The sequence below is a fragment of the Lycorma delicatula genome, chromosome 6, assembly GCF_047948215.1.
Source record: "Lycorma delicatula isolate Av1 chromosome 6, ASM4794821v1, whole genome shotgun sequence".
In the NCBI taxonomy this organism is placed as follows: domain Eukaryota; kingdom Metazoa; phylum Arthropoda; class Insecta; order Hemiptera; family Fulgoridae; genus Lycorma; species Lycorma delicatula.
In genome coordinates, this window is record NC_134460.1 from 27,715,644 (window position 1) to 27,743,506 (window position 27,863).

The 27,863-nt window shown below is 30.0% G+C and overlaps 1 protein-coding gene across 8 annotated transcripts in view; it reads right to left on the reverse strand.

Annotated features, from left to right (window-relative positions):
• Positions 1-27,863, reverse strand: part of emb (exportin-1 emb) — a 104,597-nt gene that overhangs the window by 40,991 nt on the left and 35,743 nt on the right. For all 8 annotated transcript variants that reach the window (XM_075369491.1, XM_075369490.1, XM_075369485.1 and 5 more), the window contains 8 exons: positions 22,632-22,862; positions 20,134-20,253; positions 17,723-17,851; positions 12,738-12,896; positions 10,862-11,059; positions 4,970-5,212; positions 2,398-2,632; positions 185-348 (listed from right to left, as the gene is read on the reverse strand). In XM_075369491.1, the coding sequence (XP_075225606.1) occupies positions 185-348; positions 2,398-2,632; positions 4,970-5,212; positions 10,862-11,059; positions 12,738-12,896; positions 17,723-17,851; positions 20,134-20,253; positions 22,632-22,862 (1,479 nt within the window). The remainder of the gene's footprint in view (positions 1-184; positions 349-2,397; positions 2,633-4,969; positions 5,213-10,861; positions 11,060-12,737; positions 12,897-17,722; positions 17,852-20,133; positions 20,254-22,631; positions 22,863-27,863) is intronic.

Consider the following 27,863-nt stretch of genomic DNA (forward strand, 5'->3'; position numbering starts at 1 on the left):
GAATTTCTATTTCAAATGTATGTGTTCCAATTCATTTAGGAATTCTTCATCCAACATAAACGAAAAAACTGAAAACCAAAAGCCTAAATTTAAGTAAAATTAAATATTGCAATAAATCAGGAAGAAATAATTGACTATGACTAATAGATTGTTTTTAAATACTGTAAAGAAAATTCACTAATACCTGTTGAGTTTGTAAATCACATATTATAGTACTTATTGTACCCAGAATTTCTTCTATAAATGCTATGGCTTCACCCACTTGGACAGTGACAAAGTGCCGCTTGCATTTTATTGCTATTTTAATAAATGTATCACATGCCATGTCTTGGACACCATCATGAGTTTCTGCAACATTATACAATTTATTACTTGAATATAACACATGAAGATCCTGGGCAAGCTTGTCATCTAAGATTAGCTGGCAAGTTGGTCAATTAAAGCTACTTAAAGCTCAATTATTCCACAATATTCTAAACTTCTCAGAAAGCAGTAACTTGGAAAACCAGAGAAAAAACAAAAAAAGACAATATCTACGTTGTTAACAAACTAGTTCCTACAGATCAGTCACTGAATCATGATAAAGAGTTTCTTTCACTGTGTCTAGCTGTTCAAAAAGAAAGAACATACATACTTTTTAAATTATCTAATCTAATTTTTTTTTTAATATATGTAGCAGTACAATTTATGGTAGAATATCATAAGGAATTTTCACAGTTAAAAAAAAACAAAAAAAAAATCCCAAAACCACTGAAATTTTGCTAAAGCAAAAATACACAATACAAACATATTTTTATTCCTAGCTTAAAAAGAAAACTTGCACCATAATCAATGATTTATAACTAGAAAATTAGTACAAAAATGATCTGTTAAAAAGTTAAAAATAGTGTACAATAGGTAAGGAAATGTTTTTTAAATGACAATAAGTAACATTTTTTTAAATATATGCTTTCATGACGGAAAGTTTTTTGAAATAAGTTAATTTTTTTTCAGCTCCATTTTTAACTCTTTACTGCTACAAGATCTCATTTTTTAAACAAAAAGGTAATTGCATCAGATATCAACTGATTGTCTCTTGTATCAAGTTAGCAGTCTTTTACACAGTTAAAAGTTTCGGCATAAGTAACCCTTAAGTTAAATCACCTTTATCATCTACGCTGGAATCATTGTAACAAAATCTTGTTTTATGGATTTTACAATTTAATTTATACTTCAAAGCAGGAACCATATCATGCCATTACATCAATTCCCACCATTATTTTGCATCTTCTCATCACAACTTTCAAACCAGGAAAATGAAGATTAGTTAGTAATGGCATCTCATCAACTTTTTATGGCCTTTTCTCTGAAAAAAAATCACAATTTTTCCCCCACATCCTATTTCTGATATTGATACAAATTTAGAAATATCTAAAATTATTAAAATCAGAAAAAATTAAATATATTAGAAAAATATTGCACGTAAACACAAACAAAATTTCATTAGATAATCCATCAGACAATATCTGAGGTAGACATTCTTATAAGAACAGCAACAGATAGCAGCAACACTTATATATAATTAACTTATATGTAGAGTTCATTATAATATTTCAGTGCTATAATGAACATTACATCAAATGCATGGTTTTATTTTAATGACGCAGTATATAATGTTTAATATCTCAGTATTTGTAATATTTTTATTTTATGAATGAATTCATGTGGATGTGGGGTCTGCAAATGGTAGAATTAAGGTAAGTTATGTCTTAACTCAATTGTCAAATTTAGTATAGTTGGAACAGGATAATCAAATTTTGGCAAGTTCAAATGTAACATTTTTTTCTAATTGTTATTATAATTAAGGATTTTACCAAGTAATTAAAATTTAAAGAAGATATTCTCATTTTAATAACAGATTTTTATTTTACATTGAAGAAAATGTTTCTGAATGTATCACCACTGTCAATTTTTTCATTAAAAAACATTAAATTTTTTAAATTGCGTCAAGAATAAATTATATTTTTATTTTATAATAAAGTTACATATTTTTACTATTTTTCTTAAAAATTTATTGCTTTGGTGAATTGATTAATTTGGATAATATTATTAAATAAAATACAGTTGTATTCATAATAAAATGTTTAACAAAACTATACTGTTTATGAATAATCTATTATGAAATTAAGTAGTCATATTTGTCCATGTAAAATGTTATTAAGTAAATAAATAAACAACATTCATCTCATGAAATAACCCAATTTTTAAAAACAATTGAGCCGTTACCATTTATACTTCTTCTAGCATAGATTTAACTAACTTCATTATAATATACAAAAGTATAACCATCTAGGAGGGGCAAAAACAAACTGTACATATAAATAATTACAATTTTAGACAAAATCTTGTGAAACTCACCATGCATAAATTCAAACAACTTATTCACAACAGTTTTCAGGAACTTCCAATGTGCTTTTAAAAATCTTGGATACTGTCCTACCACATACATAATATTTGAAGCAATAATAGCTTTATTGTCTTTGCCCTTTTTTTGTTCACAAAGACCCAGTAAGTCTTTAATAACAGTAACAAGAAACCTTTTTTCATCCTCTTCATGCATTGCACCAGAAATACTACCTATCGCCCAACACAGCTGTAACAAGAACAATATATTTTTTTTATTTAAAAGTAAAATGAACAAGTCTAATTTGAGGATTGATGATTAACAAAAATACTTATTCTAAAATCTGAAAAACAATGACAGGAAAACATCATGATACTGATCTTAACAGGTTCATTCATAATGACTAGGAACTGGGTCAAGAAGAACAGTATCTTAGAAGCAGATGACTCATTTCCAGGTCACAGTAAGGAAATCTTGTCTTGTGCATGACCCAGATTCAGGTTATTGGTTAGTATGTAGTTTAATATAGTCAGTGTGAGCTCAGCTTCAGTGAGGTGATTCTCATCTCAGTTAAAAGTTTAAGTATATAACAATGTGTTGCATAAATCGTTTCAAAACATTTTTCAGTAGTAGTCATGATCTTTAGTGAAATTTTTATTCATTATACAATTTGTTTGTTTGTTTTCTTTAGATTATTAGTTAAGTGTTTATTTAGGTTATATTTTTACATACACACATCCCCTCTTCTCTCTCTCTCACACACACACACTCCACTCTCTCTCTCTCTCTTTCTCTCTCTCTCTGTGTATGTGTGTGTGTGTGTGTGTAAATGAAACTTTTATTCACTAAAGTGAAGACTATGAGCTTATGAACATGATTTTTTGACAATATCAGTCAGACAGTGGTAGTGGTAGTGGTAGAAACAGATACATGAGGATGATTAACTTTATACTGAACTAAATCTAGTATGACATAATGGAACCGGAGGTGTGAAAAATATCCCGTTTACCAGGGAAAATAAAATTATTTTTCTATTTGCTGCAAACCCACAAGCAATCAACTAATACTTTTTTTTTATATTTATTGAAAATATTTTTAAAAAAACTGATACGTACAATTCATGAATTGCCCCCAAAGGCCCAAAATCATATGTAACATAGTTTAAAGAATTGCAGGACATGAACATTTATTTGTTTATTGTTGCATACAGGAGGAACAGCAAGGATGAACTACTGGAAGATGCATCATTTACTTAACGGTTTTATGAAGAGGACAATTGGTAATACACCAATATACAAAAAAAAAATCAAAAAAAAATAAGTACAGGATTAAAATGTATTCCCCAGAAGATCTTCCAAGGCCTAAATTTAAGATTCACCATTTATGGTGTAAAAAGATGATAATCAGGCAAAGATCATAAGAATAAAAAAATGTAAAGTATTTTTATAAAACTGCACCAATCATCGTCACCCTGATGGACAATTTCTAAAACAACTTCTGTTTCACTTTCACATTACTGTCAAAAATTTTTTTGCACTGGCGCATTGCATGTTGAAGCAAAATATAATCCCCTAGCCGTAACTGTTAGACTTTAAGAAGGGTGAATCCATGGTAGAATATGCTAACGGAATTACAATCCATAAATGGAAGGGTAAGAGAATGGTAAATGATATATTCTCTGATCATGAAAATGATATGGTCACTTTTGTAAACAAGCACATAAATAACAATAGAAACCACTTCTAACAGTGAAGTACAACACCTTTACGAAAACTAAGTGAACATAAAACACTTAGATGGTATAAAAAGATTTTCATGCATATACTTCAAATATTACAGGTCAATGACAAATTACTTTATAATATGAATGCACGTAATAATAAATTAAAAATGTCACTCTAGATTTACTGCTGGCAGTACTTGAATAACTTCTTCCACTGATAGAAATACAGTGTGTTAATCAAACAACAAATCGCAGCACACAACACTGCAGTACAAAAACCAAAGGCTGTGATCAAAAAAATAATAGGAAAAGAAAGGGATCCAGCTAATGCCATAAAAAAACATTGGCAGTAAGTACAATACCGCATGTTTATATGTAAACCTGGGTTGTGCCTTGGCAAATGTTTTAACAGTTTCCATTAAAACATGTAAAAGAATCATAAGCGGTGATCAGTCAAATTGTAAATAGTCCTAACTACGATTTTCTTTGTACATAATTTGTTTAATTAACTTTTAAAATTGCTTATAATTAATTATTATTATAGCGTATGTAAATTACAACCATAACATACAGTTAACCGTTTGCACAGTGTGAATAACATGAATTTGGGTCATGGAATAAATACATAAAAATAATTTTGTACACATGGCATGGATTACCAAGCATAAAGGTAAGTTATTTTAAAAAAATATCCATTTTCTGTAAGTATTCTTATACTATTTTATATCATTGTTGCATGATAATATAATTTTAATTAGCAGCAAATGTGTCAAATAAATATATGCTAAAACTACAAAACGATGAATTTCTAACACATACTTCATTAACGATTAATGTAATCAATGAATGAAGCTGTAACTTACTGTATTTAAATTCTTCCATGACCACTCGCTTCCATTAACTTGATTTTGCAATTTTTCCGTCATAACTCGTTCTGTATCAGAATAGTCAAGATGTGTTAAATAGACTAAAGTTTCTCTCATGTTTTTATACAGATTAATGGAATCTGTGTCCTTCATAAATTCTCTAACTACTTCACCATTCTCATTTTCAACAACAAGTACTTCTTCAGGTTTTGCCATTCTACTTATCATTGTATATCTAACCTGTAATAATATTAATAACAGACAACTAATTACATCTACTAAATAAATTCTTAAATAAAAATGAAGCTCTAAATATAATTTACTAAATTCCAATAAATATAAAAAAATTATGTTAAAAAACTCAAATAATCAAAACTATTATTATCTGTTCATTCTTAGAAGGAGATATGAAATAAACAAACTGCAAGTGTGATAGTGTGTATATACTGCACACTATTGTATGGGCCAAGCTGTTGTAACTAAACAGCTAATGTTAATAAACAAAATATCATTGTTTATCACTGACTTCAAAATAACAGTATAAATTCTCTTATACTGTTATACTGGATATTTTTCATTTTCTTTTAATTGTAGTACTGTTTTTCAGTTCTTTTTTTTAGATAATGATGATGATAATGTGTGTGTGTATGCAATTTATTTACTGTATGATTATTACTGATTATTGTGAGATCTGATAGTGTGATTAGCCTGCATAAGTGTGTATTCGAATAGTTTATTGATATGGCTGATAATTCAAGAACATCCTTTATTAAGCACTGAAAAGGGAAATATTTGCGAAGTGGTGAAAAAAAAAAATAGTTTTAAATGCATTCAATCAACTCCTGGAGAAAAATCCTACATTGGTTAAAAAGGAAGTAGTGAAACTTACTGCTGAATTAACTGGTGTCCATTAGTAGTATTAATAGATTATGAACTGAAATAAATAGGAAAGGAAAGGTAGAAACTCCTGTTAAAAATAGAAAACATGAAAAATCTGTGCTAGGAAAATGGGATGAATTTGACAAAAATGAAATAAGAATAACTACATAATTTCTTTTTTCAAAATGAAATACCAACCTTAAAAAAACTGCTGGCTGTGATAAACTGCGACAAGTTTACCAAAGATTGGATGCACTAGTTTATACAAATTATTGTTGCCGATGCATTTTAAAGTTATAAAAGAAATAAAAAGGTTTAATTTGTTGATCAATAAGAGATTTGGCAGCGTCATTATTAAAAAAAAAAGCAATTATAGAAAACCGGGTAAAAAATATTTTATTTAGATGAGATGTGGGTAAATGAAGGCCACACCACTTCAAGAATTTGGTATCATATGACAGTTACATTGGTAAAAACAGAATTTCTGTCAGGATTAAGCAGGGGCCTGCAAACTCCAAAAAATAAAGGAAAGCTATTAATTGTGGTATATATTGGCAATGAAAATGGATTTTTTCAGGGGGGACAGAATAAGATATGCAATTTTCTTAACTTCGAAGTGGTAATGTTTTGCTCAAGTTACACATTTTAACTATTAAATCATTTTTAATAATATGGTAGTTACTGTTATAGTATGGTAGTTACTGGATATAGTTTTCGTAGCTTTTATTATATTAAAAATTTTGTGAGGAATGAAAGTTAAGTTTATTATAAAATTAAATAAAAAGTAAATATAAATTAAAAAAGTAATTTAATAAATAAATTAATTAAACTAAGTGTAAAGTGAGTATAAAATTTTGTGAGGAATTACAAAAAATTGTTACATAATATTTTTTAGGCGTACTGTCCACAACGCTCTGTCATCTGCAGTGTCTTTATACAATATCTCCTTCTTAGAATGAACAGTGAATAACAAACAGAACTGTAGCATCTCATTTCTACTGGACATCTGCTACATAATAATTTTTTATTTCTATTTTTACCTTTGTTTCAAAAGATTTTAATCTTCAACAAAGATATATACATATATAGGTCAATACATTGTTATTTAATAAATTAAAGTATTAATTTTCTTTACATTATCATTTTTAAATGCTTATCGCTAACAGAAGGTGATTTTAAATTTCAGATTTCCTTTTGCTTATAAGTCAATGATCTAATAATAATAACTACTTATTTAAAAAGTAGAATAATTTCTGAATAATCAATAGATGTTGAAATAATACCTTCTGGTATTAATATTATTAATACTATTAATAATATTATTAATACCAGAAGGTAATATTATTATTACCTTTGAACAACTTAGGTAAATTATATCATTCAGAAAGGGAATGTTTTCAGTAAATTTATGCCTCCCCAAATTTCTACATAAACAATTTTTATTCTAAATACAAAAGTTGTTATTTAAATATTTTTATAAATCTTCATATTTTCCATGCTTATTTCAAGTACAAGTGCAATAATCCCAGCAGAGTAAGAGTCCATCCTAACGGCAAAATGTTGAGCTCTCATAGCCATAGTATGTAATGATCCATCTACCATCAGCACTCTTTTAAGTTCAGACAAGTTATATTTCCGATTAATTAATATCTTACTTAAAATATTTTTTTAACAGTGCATAGATCACCAGTATAAAATGTATTTTATTTTATTAAACTTAATAAACTTGTCTTAACTTTCTCTTTAAAACAAGAGAATTATTTGAAAACAGTTAAATAAGAAGAATAAAATGTTTTTTCTCTTAATTTCATCTCTATATAGTCAAATTATTTGGTGAAGAAACTCAATTTCAAGCAAAATTATGAATCTTTCCTTATCTTTATTCTTTAAAATTTCTTTTAATAATTTTTTTTTTAATTTTTGGAACAAATAAGATGTCTCAAAATATAATAAGAAGATAACAGAAAAACTAGGTCACAATAACAACTTACATCTAAGAGGGCTATTTGGAAATTTAATTTCTGCTTCTTGGTACTGTGCAAAAGAATGGGGATAATGATCCTATCTTTGTACAGTTGATTAGTACAGTTCAATGCAGTTCTAATAATGTTATCGGAAATATCGCTCACTTGTTTGTTCCTGTAAAACTCTTGTTTGAAATGGCTGCTGTCTTAAAAAATCCCGCAGAATGAGAAGTGTGTGTCATCAGCAGTTTCCTACATGCTAAAAACTTATCAACTGCTGAACTTCATCGTGAACTTTGAGTAGTATATAAAACCTATAGGTTAGGCTTCCACAAATTTTGTGCTCACTAATGCCTAAGTTTCTTTCTAATGAACATACAAAAAAGAGGATTGGTCAACACTAACCTTCCTTCACAGTTACCATAACGAGAATGAATTCCTTGACCAAACCATACGTAACAGAGATGAGACATGGGTTAAAGTTGTTAACATGGAACAAAAGTTCAATCAATGCAAAGGGGGAACACCAGTTCTCCTGGAACCTGCATAAAGGCCTGTCAAACACTTTCTTCAAAAAAGCTATGACATCGGTTTTTTTGGGACTGTAAAGTATCTTCATTTTAAGTTAAGGAAAGAAGCATGACAATTAACGCTGAAACTTACACTGAAGAAATTGAGAAGAGCCATACAAAACAAACTACAGCATTCTGAACTCAGACATCGTTTTCTTCATGACAATGCTCATCCACACACTGTATACACGTTCAACACCAAATCAACAGTTTCAAATATGAGTTGTTTAACCATCCACCATACAGCCCTGATTTGGCTCCCAGTGATTATCACCTTTTCCCGAAAATGAAGAAATGGTCAGCGAAGCAGCATTTTGAAATTGACAAGAAGTTGAAAAACAGTATTTAAACACTTGTTTATTGATATGACAGACAAGTGCCTTAATTTAGACAGCAATTATGTAAAAAATAGTTATAGGAGTATATAATAGATTTTTTTATTAACTGGTGTTTTTTTTAATAACGAATCAGAGGTTTCTTTCCAAATAGGCTCCATATATATAAAATTGCTTAATTATACCAGAAAACAGACAAATGCAAAATATAACTATATATATATATATATACACAGGTGATTCAAAGAAACAGAAAATTTAAAAAATTAAAAACGTTAATGAAAAATTTTTTTTACAAAATGAATTTTAATTCATGTAATTGTACAAATGTTGCCGTATTAGGATACATACATTTTAGTTTATTTTTTAAAGATCACATCTTGCAGGTGATCTCCTCTTCTATGTAAACACTCATGAAGTCTCTTCGTTAAATTGTTCATGGTTTGACATAACATCTCAACTGGAATTTCCGCAATTCCTTCTCAGATCTTTGCCTTCAGTTCTTCCGTTGTAGCAGGTCTAGTTGTAATACTTTGCTTTTAAGGTGACCCCACAAAAAGTAATCGCAAGCTGAGAGATCAGGCGATCTGGGAGGCCATCTAATGTCACCATTTCGTGAAATGACACGTTGCCCAAACAATCGGCGTACAGCTGCCATCGATATTCATGCAGTGTGTGACGTTGCTCCGTCTTGTTGAAACCAGGCTGTGTTAAGAATTGGTGGAAATCTCTTTTGCTGTTCCACAACAAAGGTTTCAAGCATGGCTATGTAACGAGCCGACGTCACTGTAATCGCAAGACCGTTGTCATCCTCAAAAAAAATAAGGGCCTATAACACCGTAAGATGACATAGCACACCACACGGTCACTTTCTGGCTGTGCAACGGACGCTGGTGTAGCTGCGTAGGATTTTCTTGTGCCCAGTATCTGAAATTTTGCTTGTTAACAAATCCACTGAGGTGGAAATGCGATTTGTCTGACATCCACAGTTCGTGAACAAACTCTTCGTTATCATTTATCTTCTGAAGCATTACATTACAGAATTGTGCTCGTGCAACTGCATCGTTCGGTTTCAGTTCCAGGACGATCTGCAACTTGTATGGATGGAATTGCAAGTCCTTCACTAACATTCTTCAAACACTTTAACTATGCAATTGTAAAGAAGCTGAGAGATGACGGATTGACTGATGTGGACTTCGTGTGACAGCATCTTGTAAAGCTTGAACATTCTGTGGTGTGACGGTTCGCTCACGGCCTGGAGGTTTCTTTTCATTGCCGAACCAGTTTCCTCAAAATTAGATATCCATGTTTTAATTGCATGTGTTGATGGAACACGGTTGTGCCATCCCAGATTAAAATGACGGCGAAATTCTCTACGCGCTCCCTCCACACTGTCATTGTTCTTGTAAAACACTTTGATAACAAATGCAAGTTGCGCACCACTCCAAGGATCCATGACACCTAATGGCAGGTTAGGTTAGAGAGGCTGGCGCCACTTATCAAGTGGTACCAATCGCCCACGGCTACCAACACAACTTTCAAAATTTCCCGTTTTTTTGAATCACCTGTATATATATATATATATATATATATATATATATATATATATATATACATATATATAAATCTATGCATAAAGCATAAACAATAGAATCAAAGTTAAAAAAATACTGATGCAAGATACAGTAGAAAAAATTAACAACTTAATTGAGTACATTAATAGTAGCTTGCTAACAGATCTAGATTCCAAATCTTATTTTGCTAAAGAATAAAATTGATTTCCATTAGATAGACCTTTTATCAACTCAAATTGACAAAAAAAAAAAAAAAGATAATCCAAACCCAGTTAAAGTTTTTTTTTAAATTCACCAGTTACCTGTATAATTTATAAAAATATCATTTTTATCAATTTTGTTTAAATGAATGTTGTTTATAAAATTAAAATGTTTACACATCTGGGAAGATACCTTCAATATTATTCTAAAATGTTTACAGAACTACTTAAAAATGAAAAAACTGGATGCTGTACAATAAAATCATTCATACACGCAATACAACATAAACCAAAAATATCAAATGAAGTAAAAAAACGAAATAAAATGATTTAACATACAATCACAGAAAAAAATACAAACATACCTTAGTTAAAACTGGAGCATAAAACAGTCTCCTTGGTGGTACTGATGAATTTAATTTTGAATGCAATATCATGTTAGTTTGAGATGAAAATGGATTTTCTCTATACAGTTCAGCTGCCAATCCATTCCAGTATTCAAGACAGATTTTAAAGATTTCAACTTCATCAACTTCTGAGATCAAGACTAGGTAATGTAATGCCTGAAAATACATGATTAAAAGGTATATAAATAATTTAATCAGTTATAAATTATAACAGAACTACAAACAAATCACATCAAGTTTTTAGATTAGCTGCAATATATGGTAACAACTATTTTAACGACACAAAAATCTGAAGGTTCTACTACATAGTGTAAATTAACTGGGACAAAGTACAAAGAACACTTTTTCAAAAATTATGCTTTTATTCATTCCTTTATATGCACTAATAAATATATGAATTCGTTTTTTGAAGTATGTACTCCTTTAGTAGAAATGACCTCTTGAAGACATTCTGGCATTGATTCCACTAGATTAGGGCACATATTCTTGAATTCATCATTGTGGAATCCCAATTTTATAGCATTAGTTATCACGCAGCATTCTTTTGTCATACTGCCCATCTTAACTAAACGTCTCTTCAAAATTTTCCACAAGTTCTTAAAGGGATTCAGGTGTGGTGAATTTCCAGGCCAATCAAGCACAATAATTTGATTTTCCAGCATGAAAATCTTAACCAATTTTGAATTATGACAAGGTGCCAAATCATGTTGAAATGTTCTGTCAAAAAGTTTGCATGAATGGAATAATCCTACGTAATAATATTTTTATGTACCTGGTTGAATTCATCAACCAGGAACTAAGCCCCCTTACCTTGAAAAGGAACTAAGTTTCCAGTGCCATTTATCACAGAAAACCCCCAAAAACCTCTGTTTCAGAGGGTGTTTTACAGTTTGTTGGACATGCTCAGATCTCAAAGACTCACTATTATCTTGTCTCACATCATTTGCTTTGTACCCTGCACAAATAAATGAGTTTTACCACATAAAATTACCTTCTTCCAGTCATCATCAGTCCATGATTTATATTTTTGGGCCTACACTAAACATTTTTTCTTCATTTTACAAGTTAAAAATTGTTTTTTCATTGGTCTTCTTGCCTTCCAGCCAGCTTCCAGAAGCCAACGTTGTACAATTGAACTACTAACATCAAAACCAGTAGTCAATAAATATCTTTTAATGTCTGTGCTTGTTTTCCTTGGATTAATTTTACTATTTTTATTAAAATTCTATCAGTTCTTGAAGTAGTTTTCTATTTGCACTCACATTTTCCTCTCCTTTTTAGAGACAATCTAGATTCTTTTGAACGTCATCAGAATTTTTGATACACTTGATTTGCCTACACCAACTGCAGAAGCAATATCTCTCATTGTCATAGAAGTGTGATCTTTATCAGCAATAATTTTTGCATGCTTCCTCCTGGTAATATCAATTTTTAAACACACGAAAGCAAGATGTGTTACACAGAACGTAAAAACTAACATCAACCTGCAAAGGCTCACACTGAAGCTAAGATGACTACTACCATTTTAAAACCAGTCAAACTGCTTTCTTCTTGTCAAGGTCAAACAGTAACAATACCTCAAGGCAGATAAAACCGGTTTAAGGCGGTTTCAGATGTATATGGCAATCATGTAACAATTTAGATAAATAAAAATAGCTTGTCCCAATTAATTTGCACAGTACAATATATTAGACAGAAACTTAACTTGACTATGGTTAGCAGACCAGCATTAAAGTTGTTTCAAATAGCAAATTGTGCAATATATTAAACTATAACATAAGATTTTAAGTTATCAATGATTAAAAAGTTTAATTAATAAATTAAAAACAATCACCTTCATAAGCCCATCTTCATTAACACCTTTCCTTTCAATTAAAATTCCATGTTCTTTAAGGAATGTACAAAGAAACATTGCTAAATTTTGAATAAAATTTTGTTCTTGATCTTGCCCAACTGCATAAGCCTCTCTAATATTTGTATTTAGTGGAAGCATCTAAAAAAAAAAAAAAATTAATAAACTTTAATCAAGTAATTATTTTTTGTGCGATAATGATGCCATGTTCTTGTAGAACAAAAATATATTCACTGTTCATAAATTTTATATTATTAAAAATTATATTTAAAAATAGTCCTAATCCTTGCAGGAATTTTATGTCCAATACAAACTGCTAATAACTGGGCAACTGATCATCCTCTAGTAGTTTTGTTACAACAGAAGCTACTAGATTAAATGTTTTCAAGAAGTTATAAGTCCTTCATACAGCGATGAATATATTTTTTTTCATGACTAGCACTATTATATTTCATTTTTTCTGGCTGATTACTTTTTATCTTACTGAACACATCAATACTTTAGTCTGCATATGTACAAAGGTATGGAAAAGTTTTGTTGTGGCATTTGTTTGTTTCATGATGTGAAACGATATAACACACTGTTTCACAAAAAGGGATTCACTACTTTGTTGCTTTACATATATGTCAGAATTTTTATTTATGACCAACATATGGTAAGCATACAAGACGCAACTGTCAAGAATGTTTTCTTTGAGAGGAATGATGTTTACTGTATATCCAACCCTTGTGATGAACTGAAGTAAGGTGTAGCTTGTAGCAGTGATTATCACCTGTACTATGAGCACCTGGCTTGCTAATATGCTGCATTATATTCAGCTCTATCAAGGCAATGGAAACTGGCCTTCACTTTCTCCATTAGTTTGTTATGAGATATTGATGATTAATCTTAAGAATGTATTGGACAGACATTTAACATTCATTACCTTGTATATCAATCAGTGGACTTCAATTTTATATAAAATTCTAGTTATCTTTAAAAATTTTGTTTTATTTAGGCTTGCATTTATTAAAAGTTTCTGTTTTCAAATTTAGGGTTTTAAGAAATGTTTGTCATTATTTGAATTTTATTTTTCAACTTAAGGAAAATAATTAAAATCTCTCTAGTATTAGAAATAAATCACTGGCTACAATTCCACAAATTATAATTTGCAGTTGTTGAATAATGAATGAATAATGTGTCAATTCTACCAACTGTACGTGTCAGTTGGGCAGTTAGATTATTGAGTAATAATATATTACATCAGTGAAGTAGTAAATAAAAATATTCTCATTTTACATTTTAAGTTTTAAACTTCACACCTGTACTCTCTCAAATTAAACTTTGATAAAACAGGATATAGTAAAATTATTTTCAACATACAGCTTGATCCTCCTTGCGAAAGATGATACAGATTAAAGTGATGTCTCTTCCCTTTCTGATATTACTTCCAATTTTGACAAAACATATGCACAAAAAGAACAAAAAAACAATTCTAACATAGATTAGAAATTGAAGAATGAGATACATAAATTAACTTCATGTAGTAAGATTCACAAGTCTGTCAGTATAGTCACATCGAATAAAGGTTAAAATTTTATATACACACAGTTTGTAAATGCTAATACACTTTGTATGGATATAATTAATTTGAAATGACAAGCTGTTGTATCATAACATACAAAGAAAAATAATGAAGGTATAAAATAATGTAGACAAGAAATTATTTTCATCACAAACAACTTATTTTTTTGGAAACAAATATTTTAATTATTCTGTATTTTGGCTGTAATATAGCTCAATGAATATAACTAAATGGTGAAGAAATAAATGTACTTATTTTCTTAATCTTATGCAGAAGAAAAATAATTATTTAATTATAACTATAAACACATATATTATATGTAAATATTTTTACACACTATCAGAGAATGAGTATCATCAGAAATGAAAAAAAACATAATACAGTAATTTATAATTTACCAACAAATATGTAATGCTTTAAATCTGTATATGATAAAGATTGTTTAAGAATCTTCAGTAATTTAAGCTGCAGTAAGTATTAATATTTGGAAATCTAGGATAATTAACTTTGATCATACATCACATTAAACATCATACCCTCTTAAATGGTATTTGTATGTGTGTACGTCCCCTTCTGCTTAGCACCAGAATGTACTGATCACTAGCGGAAAATCCTGATTCATTAGTACATGTCTCGTGGTGGTCAGATGTATACTTGTTATATTATATATCGATATACCATATATATATATATATATATATATATGTGTGTGTGTGTGTGTGTGTGTGTGTGTACATGCGCATGTGAAATATATATCAAAGTTTTGGAAAAATTTAGTACTTTTTAACCAGATCTGAATTTTCAGATGAAAATCGCAAATATCTTGAAAAGTCAGTCCTAGTGCTCTGAAAAAAATCTTTTCAACCCCGCTTGACAATACCCATCTGCTCCCAGTGGTACTCATCGGATGATATTTACAAGTGCCCCAAGGGCACCATTCGGAAATTCGGCGAGGGGGTGCGATGGGGTGCCATTGTAATATCTCAGCATCCACTCATCCAATCTTCACAATTCAAATGGCCTACGTATCAGTAGGTCAAACGCTAACTGTTTAACACATCAGGTACACTCTTGATGGACCAGATCTTGGTTACCCAGAAATAAAATGGTTTAGCCCTGTTTTGATTGCAGTAACCCATCGTAAAATGTACCTGGCTTTTTACTAAAGATGCTCAAACCTGTTCGCTAGCGCAGCTGTGAACAAAAGTATAAACTTATAAAGAGTAAAAAGTAGAAAATAAAAAATATGTAAAAAAAGTTTAAAACACCACTCTTAAAATAAATGTACTAAAATGTAAAAAATAATTTTAGGATGGTACTCAGAATGGATTTGAAAACAAGCTTTGATGGTGTTATGTAAGACTATGTGAAAGTCATAGCTTCAAATTAAAAATTTGATGATTTGCCAATTTTTTCTTATGCGTGATGAATGACGTAAAGAGTGGAGTGCCAAGACACATAAGAAAAGACTGGCAAAAATTTTTATTTAGACGCTGTGAATTCTTCACATAATCTTACATATCACCATCAACGCTTGTGGTCAAATTCATTCAGAGATACCATCCTAAAATTATTTTTTACCTTTTAGTGAATTTAAGAGTGGTGTTTAAAATTTTTTTTACATATTTTTTTATTTATGTGACTCTTTTTCTTCATAAAATAATCAACTTTAACCAAAAAGTAGGCAGCAAAATGTACCGATCACTACCAGAAATTCCCAATTCATTAGTATCAATTTATAGATTTTAATATTTCTAATTTAACTTTCGTTATATCAATTTTCACCATTCAAAAAAAAAATGTTTTTATACAACAGGTAATCAATTTTGGACATCTAATAATCCCATTCCAAGATGCCACCCAACCACAGGGCCTAGCTGCAGACGCATGCCGTAGGCACACCTTGCAGCTAATAAAAACAGAAAACACTCATAATTTACTAATTACGATTAAATAGCACCTATTCAAGGCCTATTAACCTTCTCCAAATGATTGAGGCATGGTTAACTGACCTCCTGCTTTGTAATAATTTTGTTTTAAACACATTCTCTTATTTGAAACTTTTTTTATTATATGTATATTTTTCTTAGATGAAAAATTTTTATTTAAAGGTGTCATTTTTTACATATATTTACCTTATTTTATAATGGAAAAATATTAATTATTTATTAAATAATGAGATTTTCTTCATGCGATTCTTATTGACAACACTACAGCTATAAATATTTTTATTATCATGATTTAATGTTAAAAATAACATTAAGCAGAGTTAATAAAATAATATAATAACTCGTACTGATAATCTAAGTTGCAGTAATCCAAAACAAATTTTTTTTATAACTTTTTTAATAAAAATACTTTTATATAAGCATTCAGTAACTTTACTTCATTAATAGACAATGTGTATTTTCTTACTTATGTATTTAGAACCATTATTCTAAAGTAATTTTTATTATTGGATTTATTGTGTGGCTATTTAAATCTCCATTTTACTGTTCTGAATTTCTTTTATTATTGCACTCAATTCTTGCGTTTAACTTAATTACTACTCCTTTGGTTAAACCTAAGCATTAGTATAGTAATACAGCTAAAATATCATCATGGACTTGAAAAACAGAAAATCTTCTTGCAAGTTAATTTACATGTATAAATTTATCTAATAAAAATCAAACATATGCAATTCTTTTTAATTAAGTATTTAAACATGGCATTGCAGCATTTAATAATGCTGTAATGCCATATAGATTGCCAGATAGATTTAAATCAAATCTGATTTATATAAACAAAAAACAAATACAAGGCTACTTGTAATATTTGCTTAAAAAGTGAAAATGAAATTCAACTGTATGAAGAGAATGTTTTAGAATGGGACCTACCTTAAGCATGAAATAAGAATGCAGCAATATTAAAAACAAAAAATCCATTTCAAAATCCTTTTTTCAATAAAGTTGATTCAAACTTTTAAAAAAAAAAAAACAAATAGCAAAGCACAGTTAGTATTGATGTTCTGCAGATGAATCTTGTGTCAAGATACTGAATTAATTTAATTTGAAATTGGTAACGAATATTTTTATTAAATCTTACTTGTCTACTAAAATAAAAATTAACTGATCTAATAATAATAATTACTCCCAGAATATTACTATATGATATTACTGTATATCCTACTATAACAACAGTATTCTTGTTATATACAATTAATGAAAGTATTTAGTATCTTTTTATAAAATAAATACAGTTAAAGAATATTAAAAAGAAAAGTAAAACTATCAATAAGTTGCTAGCTGAATAATTCAAGCAGGTTGATTTTGAACAGTAGGATAATTTGAACATTCCAATGTTTTTTAGCCTGCATAATATTCCAGTGGAATAGTTTAAGCACACACAAATCAAAATCACTCACCATTTCAAGCTGATTCATTGTTTGAGTAAACAACGTAATAAACATTTCATCATAATTTGTAACAGTAACACCGGCAATCTCTGTTAGACACTTCAGGGTTACATTTCGAAACATTGGGACATTTAGGAACTGTAAAAAAAAATATTAAGAATAGAGAAAACATCAGAAAAATATTGAACATTAACTAAACATTTTTCTGAAAAATTCACAAACTCACAAACAAAAAAATGAAACCATTCTGAATTCAAATTTAGTAAATAAATTCTAATTGAATTAACAGTTGATTCAAAAAGCAAAATATAGTTCTATATGTATAAATCACTATTTTAGTTAATTAGTGCTTCATTTAGTAATAATACCATTACAGAAACATCTTCAGTAAGGAGAACTTCAATAATTTTCTCAATTAAAAAATTTATTAGTCATTTCATCATCATATGCTTGTTCCATCTTAATGTTTTTGTTGTCAGAAATCAAGGAAATTTTTTATTCCTCAAAACAACCTTGCCTTGCAGTTGGTTAGTAAACTAAGTTAACTTTCTTGTGATATTACTGCCATCAAGCATATAAAGGAAAATTTATAAAGACAGTCCCACAGTTGGGTCTTGGTCCTGACCAAGTTTATAATGTCAATGAGAGTGGGTTATTTTAGAAGCTGCTATCGAAAAAAGCATTTGTCCACTGTGCTGAAAAGAGCGCTACAGATAAAAAAATATCGAAAAACAAAATTACATTTATGCCTTGTTTGAATGCAAGTGATATCCATAAATTTAAATTGCTTGCTATAGGCAAATCCAAAAATACTAGGGCTTTTAAAAAGTAAAACTTCTTGTAAAATACAGAAAACAAAGCCGAGCATGGATGACAAGACAAGTATTTTTTTAATAGTTTAATGAGCAGTTCATGTCATCAGTAAAAAAAATTCCTTAAAGACAATTACTAGAAAAAGCATTATTAATTTTAGACAATTGTATGGGGCACCCAAATGAGGAAGACTTAGAAAGTAAAGATGGGTTTATCTGTCTTACTTCTTCCACTAAATGTTATGGCTGTCATTCAGCCGATGGATCAAAATGTAATCCAGTTGGTTAGAACAAATTAAAAAATGAGTCTGTTATACAGTGTAATGAGTGAAACAGTGAAAAATATGCCTATTTTAAAAAGTTTAAACGAAATAAATCTTAAAGAAGTTGTGCTTGATCTTACACAAGCATCTGATTCCTGGCAAAACCATAGTGCTCTTGAAAAAATTTGTGGCCAACTCAACCTCTATTACACTTACATGAAAAATGCAAAAACCAATGAAAAATGAACAAATACTTACACAACATCCAAAAGTAGTGATTTCAATCCTGATGCTGAAATAAGTGACATTAGGGAGTTGCTAGCCCAACTAAGCAGTCAGGACAATTCAGAAGGACCAACAAGACAATGCCAGAATTGAAGATGAAAATTATCAATTGATGATCGACCAGAAGGTACTTTAAGATGTGCAGGATCAGGACAAAGACAATGATGACAGCAAAAATATGACACCTTCACCATCGATTAGTACCAAAGGTCACGAAAGTGTTTTGAGTGTGATCGTTTTCTTCAGCCCACTGAACACAGTGGCAGCTACAATAATTTAACATTAAAGCATTTGAAATAATATAATTTTAAACTGTCCATTAAAGCAAAAAAAACAAAAGACCACTGGCCTGTATTTTAAGTAGTTAGTTGTATTATTGTTATTTTCTTAATCAAATTATATTAGTTATTCAAATTAATAAATGAATATGAAAGTACATAACATTTTCTGTTGGTTATTCCATTGAAATTAGAGTAATTCCAGTAATCCAACACCAGGCCTGTCAAATATATGTCGGATTATCGAAAACCTGCTGTATTATCAATATAACGGCGATTACAAATTGATCAACCTTTTTACATTATGACAAATTATTACACAATTTTACCCACTTTTGTTTTAATAGCATGGTATTACTTAGGCCACAATATACTTAGTATAAAGACCCAGAACAATTGTTTTATTAATAATAATTAATTATAGGTTCTGCATCTGAAATGATTTTTTCTTTTCAGTAGTAGAGATTCTTTAATGACGAAGGGCTTGACAGAGAAACTGATAGAAATAGAAAGAACCCCCTCACCAAAATAATAAAAAATAAAAAACTGAAGTAAAATCTTAGGACTTAAAAGAATGACTTATTTAAGTTCTGATAGATTTTTGAAACTTTCCTATAACTGTTGGCACTCCTTTTATAAATGTAAACAGGTCATCACAAATAACTTTTTTAATACCGCAAAACATTTTCAAATTCACAATTTTGAATCTTAGCAATTCCATGGCCAAAGCATTAAATGATAATATCATATGTCAACAAAAAGAATTGTAAAGTTTAGCTTACCTTAAATATTAGAGTCGTGATGAGTTTAGTTTCAAAAATATAGCCAAGAGGTATCCAATTTAAAAACCTTAAAAGAGTCTCCAATGTAGCAGCTACCAATGGAGCATTCTGGGAACTATCCTAAAATAAAACAAAAATCAGCAGCAACTAAAATTATTTTATTTTATTAATAAATTATCAAAATATTGATCTCAATAACAATAATGTACATCCAGTACAAAGCAGAATACACATTTATTTATGTATGTCACTTATGACATACATAAATAACTTACACATAATAAATGACTTATGCCATTTATTTATATATTATTAATTAAAACAAACTTTAAAATCAGTTCAGATTTCCAGAACAGAATAACCTCTGTATCCAAAGGAACCCAAAAACTGTGCATTACTATGACACTAAGCGAATGAATGTAATTTTTTTAAAAACTATTATAAGAATCAGTTTATTCAGATTGAGAGGACCAAGAATCACTAAGAAAATTCATAAACACACTACGGGACGTACAGATTTATTGAGAACAAAAAAACTCTGTTTAAAAATAGGTAAAAGTGAGTATGTACCTCAAAGTAAAAATCACATGATATTATGATTAAGTTTACAGAAAATTATAAATAATTCGAGTACATAACTTTTACAAATAAAACTCTGTTTAGAAAAAAAAAAAACAAGATTAAAATGCATCTATCATACTGGTACATAAGTAATAAAAAAAAATTTGTTTGTAATTGATGAAGAAAATATAACAATCAAAAATTTTCATTAAACTTTAAATGAATTAAACATACAGTTCAAATATTGTTACATAACTTGTATTATTTTTAATTTAGGTTGCAATACCATAAAAAAATAATCATTCTATTAAAACAGTACAAAAAAAAAAGTTAAAAAGCACCACAGTTAGAGGCGGATAACAGTGGAAAGGCAACAAAACTGAAGAGAATGTTATTTATACTGGAAAACTGTACATTTATAACTGCAACAGATAAATCTGGTGATAGAGCATAAATAAAACTAATAAGTAAATAAGTGGTAACAGATGTAGATAACAAATAGCATAAAACTTAATTTACATATTCCATGTACCTTTATAATTCAAATATCTCTATACGGATTATTTATCTGTTGCAGCTCCTCTTATATGCACACTCATTATTAAAATATTTGTTTTAGCAAACTAGGTCTGTTCAGAAAATAACCAAATATTTTTAATTATACACTAACAAAGATATTTTGTGACGTGTGGTTGACAGCATGTCAACTGCAATCCAGAACATGTTCTTGGCTTGTTGATATCTCATTTAGGTTTTGTGTTATTGTTATTTGAGTGCAACGTGTTTAAGTGTTAATAACAATTTTTTAATGTGCGATTTTCAGGAGCAATGATACAACGTAAAATTTTGCATGAAACTGGGAGAAACTTTCACAGAAACGTTTCAACTTTTGAAACAAGCTTACAGAGGATGATGGGTTGAACACAATGTTAGAAATGGTTTTCATGATTTAAAAATGGTCGTCAGTCAATTGAAGATTACCCTAGACCAGGAAGGCCAACTTCAACTTATGACATCTGCATTCAGAAAATCAACGATCTGGTGTGTGCAAATCACCAACTGACTGTCAAAGAACTTGCAGAAGAGATTAGCAACTCAATTGGATCTTGCAATGATATTTTGACTGAAAAATTGAAGATACATAGAACAAAGTTTATTCCTCAATTGATAACCAAACAGCAGAAAGAACATCGAGTGGGCATTTAACAGCAACTTCTAGAACAAGCCAATGACGATGAAACATTCATGCAAAGAATTATAACAGGTGACAGAAGCTGGATTTATGGTACGACATTGCAACAAAAGTTCAATCATCAAAAAATGGCACATTACAAAAATCACTACTAACACTTAAACACATTACACTCAAATAACAATTTCAAGAAACCTAAACAAGACATCAACAATCCAAAAACATTTGGTAACAGAGGAGGTTATGCGGAACAAAATGCTGATAACCGCAACATCACTAAATATCTCCATTGCCGCATAATTAAAAAAGTTTGGTTATTTTCTGAACAAACCTCATACTGCAAGTACAACAGAACAAGCTTACATTTCTTGTGCATACTTTTCTTCACTGTAATAAAAACAAATAAATAAAATTGTCAAATTTTACAAAATTCTTGCCCAAACATATATTTTGCATCAATACCTTTAAGTTTAGAACTACTGGCTAAAGGCAATTCTGATTATCCAAGACTTTGGATAATTATAGCTTTGTAAAAAGGTTTTATATTACATCTGCAACTTGGGTGAAACAGACCAATTATTTTTACAACCAAATGTATTATTTCTAAACAAAACCATCATCCTTAGCGTACAATTATGTAACCCAAAAATGTCTCAGATATTTGAAAATTACTAAAATCGTGAGTACCATTGCTTAAAAAATACACAATAAATTTCAAAAAGAAATAGCATTCATGACTACTTACTAAGACATATTGACAAAGTTGAAAAATCTGCGAAAATTCTGAGCACATGTTGTCCTTTAAATGTTTCGCTTTGGTCTGAGTAATTTGTCCACTGGAAAAATCAAAAACTTCTTCAGACAGTAGTTTTAAAATTGCCATATTATTTTGACATAGGCTTTCATTAGTTTTACTCGCACCAACAATATCTGGAATGAATGATTCCCAGTTTTTTGGCCATTCACGCTTCAAAACCTAAGACAGTTTTAATGATCATTTAAGATAATATATTTACAACAAAATAAATTAACACTTAATAAGTAAGCATGGTTTTAAAAAAAACTATTATTAAAATGTATAAACTTTATTTAAGTAAGCATTAATCATATTTTAGAGACTAATAACAATGTCCATAAACAGTAAATTATCTTCTTGTGTAATAATAAATTACTTGGACATATTTAGGATTGGACATTTTAACTTTTCTCCAAAATAACAACTTCAGACAAAAGTCTGATCAAGCCTCCACAAGATGCACCTGGATATAACTGATATAAATAAGAGAAATTTGTCCAGTGAACTGAATCTAAATAAACTTCACAACTTCATCTATCATCAAGTCATATCCCACTATCGCCCCATTAGATCATAACTAGAGTAGTAACTCAGGACCTAGTCTCATCACAGGTGACCCCTTGACAGTCAACCATGAAAGGTCTTTTAAGGAATAGTCCACCAGCTGAGCCAAGCAACACCAGAATTAAGAGAGAGAGTACTTGGATACGATGGGCTACAACTATAAAGATAGCATGCGATCAGAAGCACTGGGAATGCTCTAACAGTGCACACACAAACAAGAACAATACAAAATCAAACCAAAGCAAATTACCTTTTCCAGGAAATAAGAAACACCCACCAGGACACCATGTAATCTCAAGAATATAGGCTCTAAAAAGTTATATTTGGGAAGAGAGTGATGAAAAGTTCCCACAGTTTGGAACAGGCTTTTTGGTCAGCCTAAAAATAATAAACTCAACACAAGAATTCAAATCCCAATCCCCAAGAGTCTCAAACATTCATCCTAAAAGCATCTAATAAAATCTATACCAAAATAAATACCAACGCTCCTACTTACATCAACAAGAATGAAATATAACAAAGGGAAAAAATAACGATCACTGATAAACTTGAAGACCCAATCAACAACCTTAAACAAATCACAGAAGAATTGGCCCCAATAAAACCCCATAAAAAAATATCAATGGTGAAACAGTGAATGCAACATAACAGTAGAGAAGAGACATCAAGTATGGCTATTACACCAATCCCAAATTTAGAAACAACCTTTGAAAATCTAGTAGAAAAAAAACCACCCAAACCCCAAAGAATATAAAAAGACAACACCATAAAGACAATGGAAATCAATGGAATTCAACAAAACATGGTTGGGAAACTAACACAAAACATTTAAAAAAATATCTCAAAAAATACAAACCCCCAACCCTACTAACAAAGGATGAAAATCATAATCTGGCCTATAACAATAAAGACAATGTAGAAATCCTAGCTAAATATTTCAAACACCAGCACTTCAACACCAGCAACTCAATAACAATACCAACAGAAAGCATCAACCCTCCTACAACAAAAGAAGTCTATCAAGCACCGAGTGAGATGAAGACTTACAAAGCAGCTGGAGAAGATCAGCCCTTTGTAAGATCTGGAAACATGCAGGAAAACCAACAAAAACCACCCTTCAACAGCTTGTCAACATCTGACTCAAAAAACTACTACAACACTGGATGGCAGCTCTCATCTACCTGCTCCACAAAAAAGCAGACAAAACAGATCGTAAAATTACAAGGGAATCTCACTCCTAGACACAACATACAAAATTCTTTAAAGAATCGTTCTCAACAAGATCAATTTACAACTAGAGAAAGAACTAGGAGAATACCAAGGAGGTTTCAGACTCTAGAGGACCTGTCCAGATCCGATCATGAGTCTCAATGGATTATGGCAGAAAAAGAAGCAGAGACATGATGATAATGTTTGTAGACGTCAAGAAAGCATGTGATTGCATCTACAGGGAATCTCTACCAAAAATTCTAAGACACCTCAGAGTACACCCGAAATTAATAAACATGATAAATCTTACCGTCACAAACACACAAGTCAAAAGTGAAATTCAGAAGCAAACTCTCAGCACCATTTGAGATCAAAGCAGGACTGTGCCAGGGTGATTCTCACCACAACTACTCAACTACGACGGTCTGAAACAGTAGTGAGGAAATGGCTCATAAAATTTCCCCAAAAATAAAAATAGACCAAAAAATCAAAACAGCCTTAGTTTGACAGACAACTTGGCACTGCTAGCAAGTGAAAAAAAAAAAATATTAAATGATATTAGTGGAAATAATTTATGTATAATACACACAGTACATATTTTTTCTTTTTAAATACAAATATTATTTTTAAATACATACACTGTATTGTATTATTATTAAAATAATACAATGATACTGTAATATTAAAATAGTAAAATAAAGTACAGTATTTTTTGAGTACAGTAATTTATATACTTCATTTACTGTAAAACTTAACAAGAACCTAATCTGTATTTCTGCATTAAATGTAAGTCTCAATTTACACAATTTCATTATATGCAGAAATTTTCTGTAACATAACATCATAATTGAGGATGCACTGTAGTATTAACACACTTATTATCAGAATAAGTGAACACTTTTAAGCATAAGTTATCTCTTGATTGTGACTGAATAAAAGCAACCTGTTACAAGTAACCACTGGAAAACCTTTGTGGTGGATAAGTATTCTACTATAAGTGATTACTTAATTAATACGTATTCTCTTAATAGAATATATGTGTGTCTCAGTATCATAAACAAATATGTTTAGCTATAGCTGTAGCTGTAATTCTTTTAAGACAAAGGATAAGTATCAAACATGTCTTCGAGTGAGGAAAAATTACCTGCAGGTACTACTTGTGGATAGCTTTAATTTGCAAAGCTTGTGTGCAAAGCTTTAATTTGCAAAAGATCGTGCTGTTGTTCTTAATAAATCCATGATCCCAGCAATTGTACAGGCCATAGAAAAGGCATGGATAGAAATAAAAGATAAATTTGCCAGACTTTACAGGACAAATTATACTGTCGAAAAGTTAAAAAAACTTGTTAATATGAAGATAGATGTAAAGCGGATAACAGACTGAAATACTACAGGAAACAAAAAAGTAAACTTCTTGAATGGAAAAAATGCCATTTCTGCCAATGTTAAATTACAAAGAAAGTCTGGTTTTCCAGAAAAGTGTAGAAGGTTGCGATACTGCCATATGTAATCCACAACCTTCATTAAAAAAAGCAGATCGAAATTTAGATCTGCTTTCATTCTGTGAAAAGCAGAATGAAAGTGTACACTCTGAATTACTGCCTGCACAGATTACTGTAAATTAATTGTAAAAGAAAAAGAACTTCCATTTAGAAACTGAAAATTTGTCTACATCAGACGCCAATGTCTTGTTTTAATTGGGCAAATAAATGCTGCCAGGCTGCAAGCAAAAAAAGAACTTATCATTGATAGAATATCAGCTAGGGCCAAATATGACACTACACAGTCAAATTCAAATGTTTTAAATTATAGTAGTGAAACTAACTTTGAGTTGGAACTTAACTTAGCAAAAAAAAATTATTTTTTATTTTGACCAGCCATAATTTGTAGACTACTAATTGCAATGTTTTTCAAAAAAATAAATATCATATTTCCTGAAAAAAATAGAATAAACTGGAAAAAAAAATTAATAAAAAACTTTTAAATATAAATGGAAAGATTAAAAAAAGAAACATGATGCCTCCACGTAGCTGGACTGAATCAGACTGACTGCACAAACTTTACGGTCCCAGGTTCGATTCAGCTAATTTAGTCCAATACCTTACAAACTGAACTACATCAAGGCATTATTTCTTACACATTCATTACCGATTTTATATTCATTTATTTTTCATAACATTATTCATTTTTTTAATATTTAATTATTATTTTTTATATACAATTCATTTTGTTAGTAATCAACAAAAATACAAATAGTTAAAAAATGAAATAAAATTAAAAAAATAAACACTTTTTAGCCTTGGTTTTGTATCTAACGAAAAAACAGTGTTCCCACCCAGTATTTCCTGGCATTTTAGCTGCCCTTTCTGCCTGATGCCATCTACTTCATTTCCATCAGCACACTTTTGTAGGTGTCTTCTACATTTTCTTCAGAATATTTCAAATTATCCTGTAAATAATTGCTAATGTTGTGTAATACTGTGCAACACATATTTTTGGAACTTTTTCCAAAGATACTTTCACCTTGTTTCCTAAAACTGGAAACTTTTGCTTGAGCTGGCCAAATACTCTTTCAAATATGACCCTCTCCTTAGCATGCTTGACATTGAACAGTTCCTGTTTTCTGTTGAAACCCATTTCAACAACAATGGGTTATTAACACTATTTCTGTTGCACAGAAATTACCTTTAAATTATGACATAATCTGGTGTACTGAACTCAGTTCAAACCCTGGAATCATATACCGCTTCCAAGCCACTGAGCATTTACATTAGTAATTACTTCAGTTGAAACACAAGTGACTTACACATTGCGGCTTGCAAATCCTTTTCTGTTAATATAATAATCTCTGAATGCAGATGGATTTTTACTCCTGACGTGTGTCCAATTGAGTGCACCAATAACTGTCAGTATCTGAAATCTATTACACCACTGGCTACTTCCACTGCCCATAAGTCAAATAGAAATTTGATCCATAAATGTGCTTTCTTCTTTATCCAGTTGGATAGGCTACTTATATAGTATTACTGATTGTTGAATGGTGAACACCGAAACCTTACACAACTCCGGTTTGAAATTCATTGTCACTTATAAATCGCAAAAATATTTCAATTTTCTGGGGTGAGTTGACAGCTCCTCCTTTAGTTTCATCTGCTTCTCTCAAATAGTGATCTGAAAGGTAATCTATGTTTTTGCTTTCAAATCGCAATAAAATATTTGAAATCCTTTAAAATCTCTCCAAGTAAGTAGTCTTCTCTTTTCAAAATTTTATAAATCCTGTCATAAGTCTCAAATTAAAATGCAATAGTTACCAGTGTTGTAATCCAAGTATTCTCAATAGCTACCTTAAAAATAACTAGGTGTTAACTTATTTATTTAAATCAGTTCTTTTTTCATTCAACTAAAAGT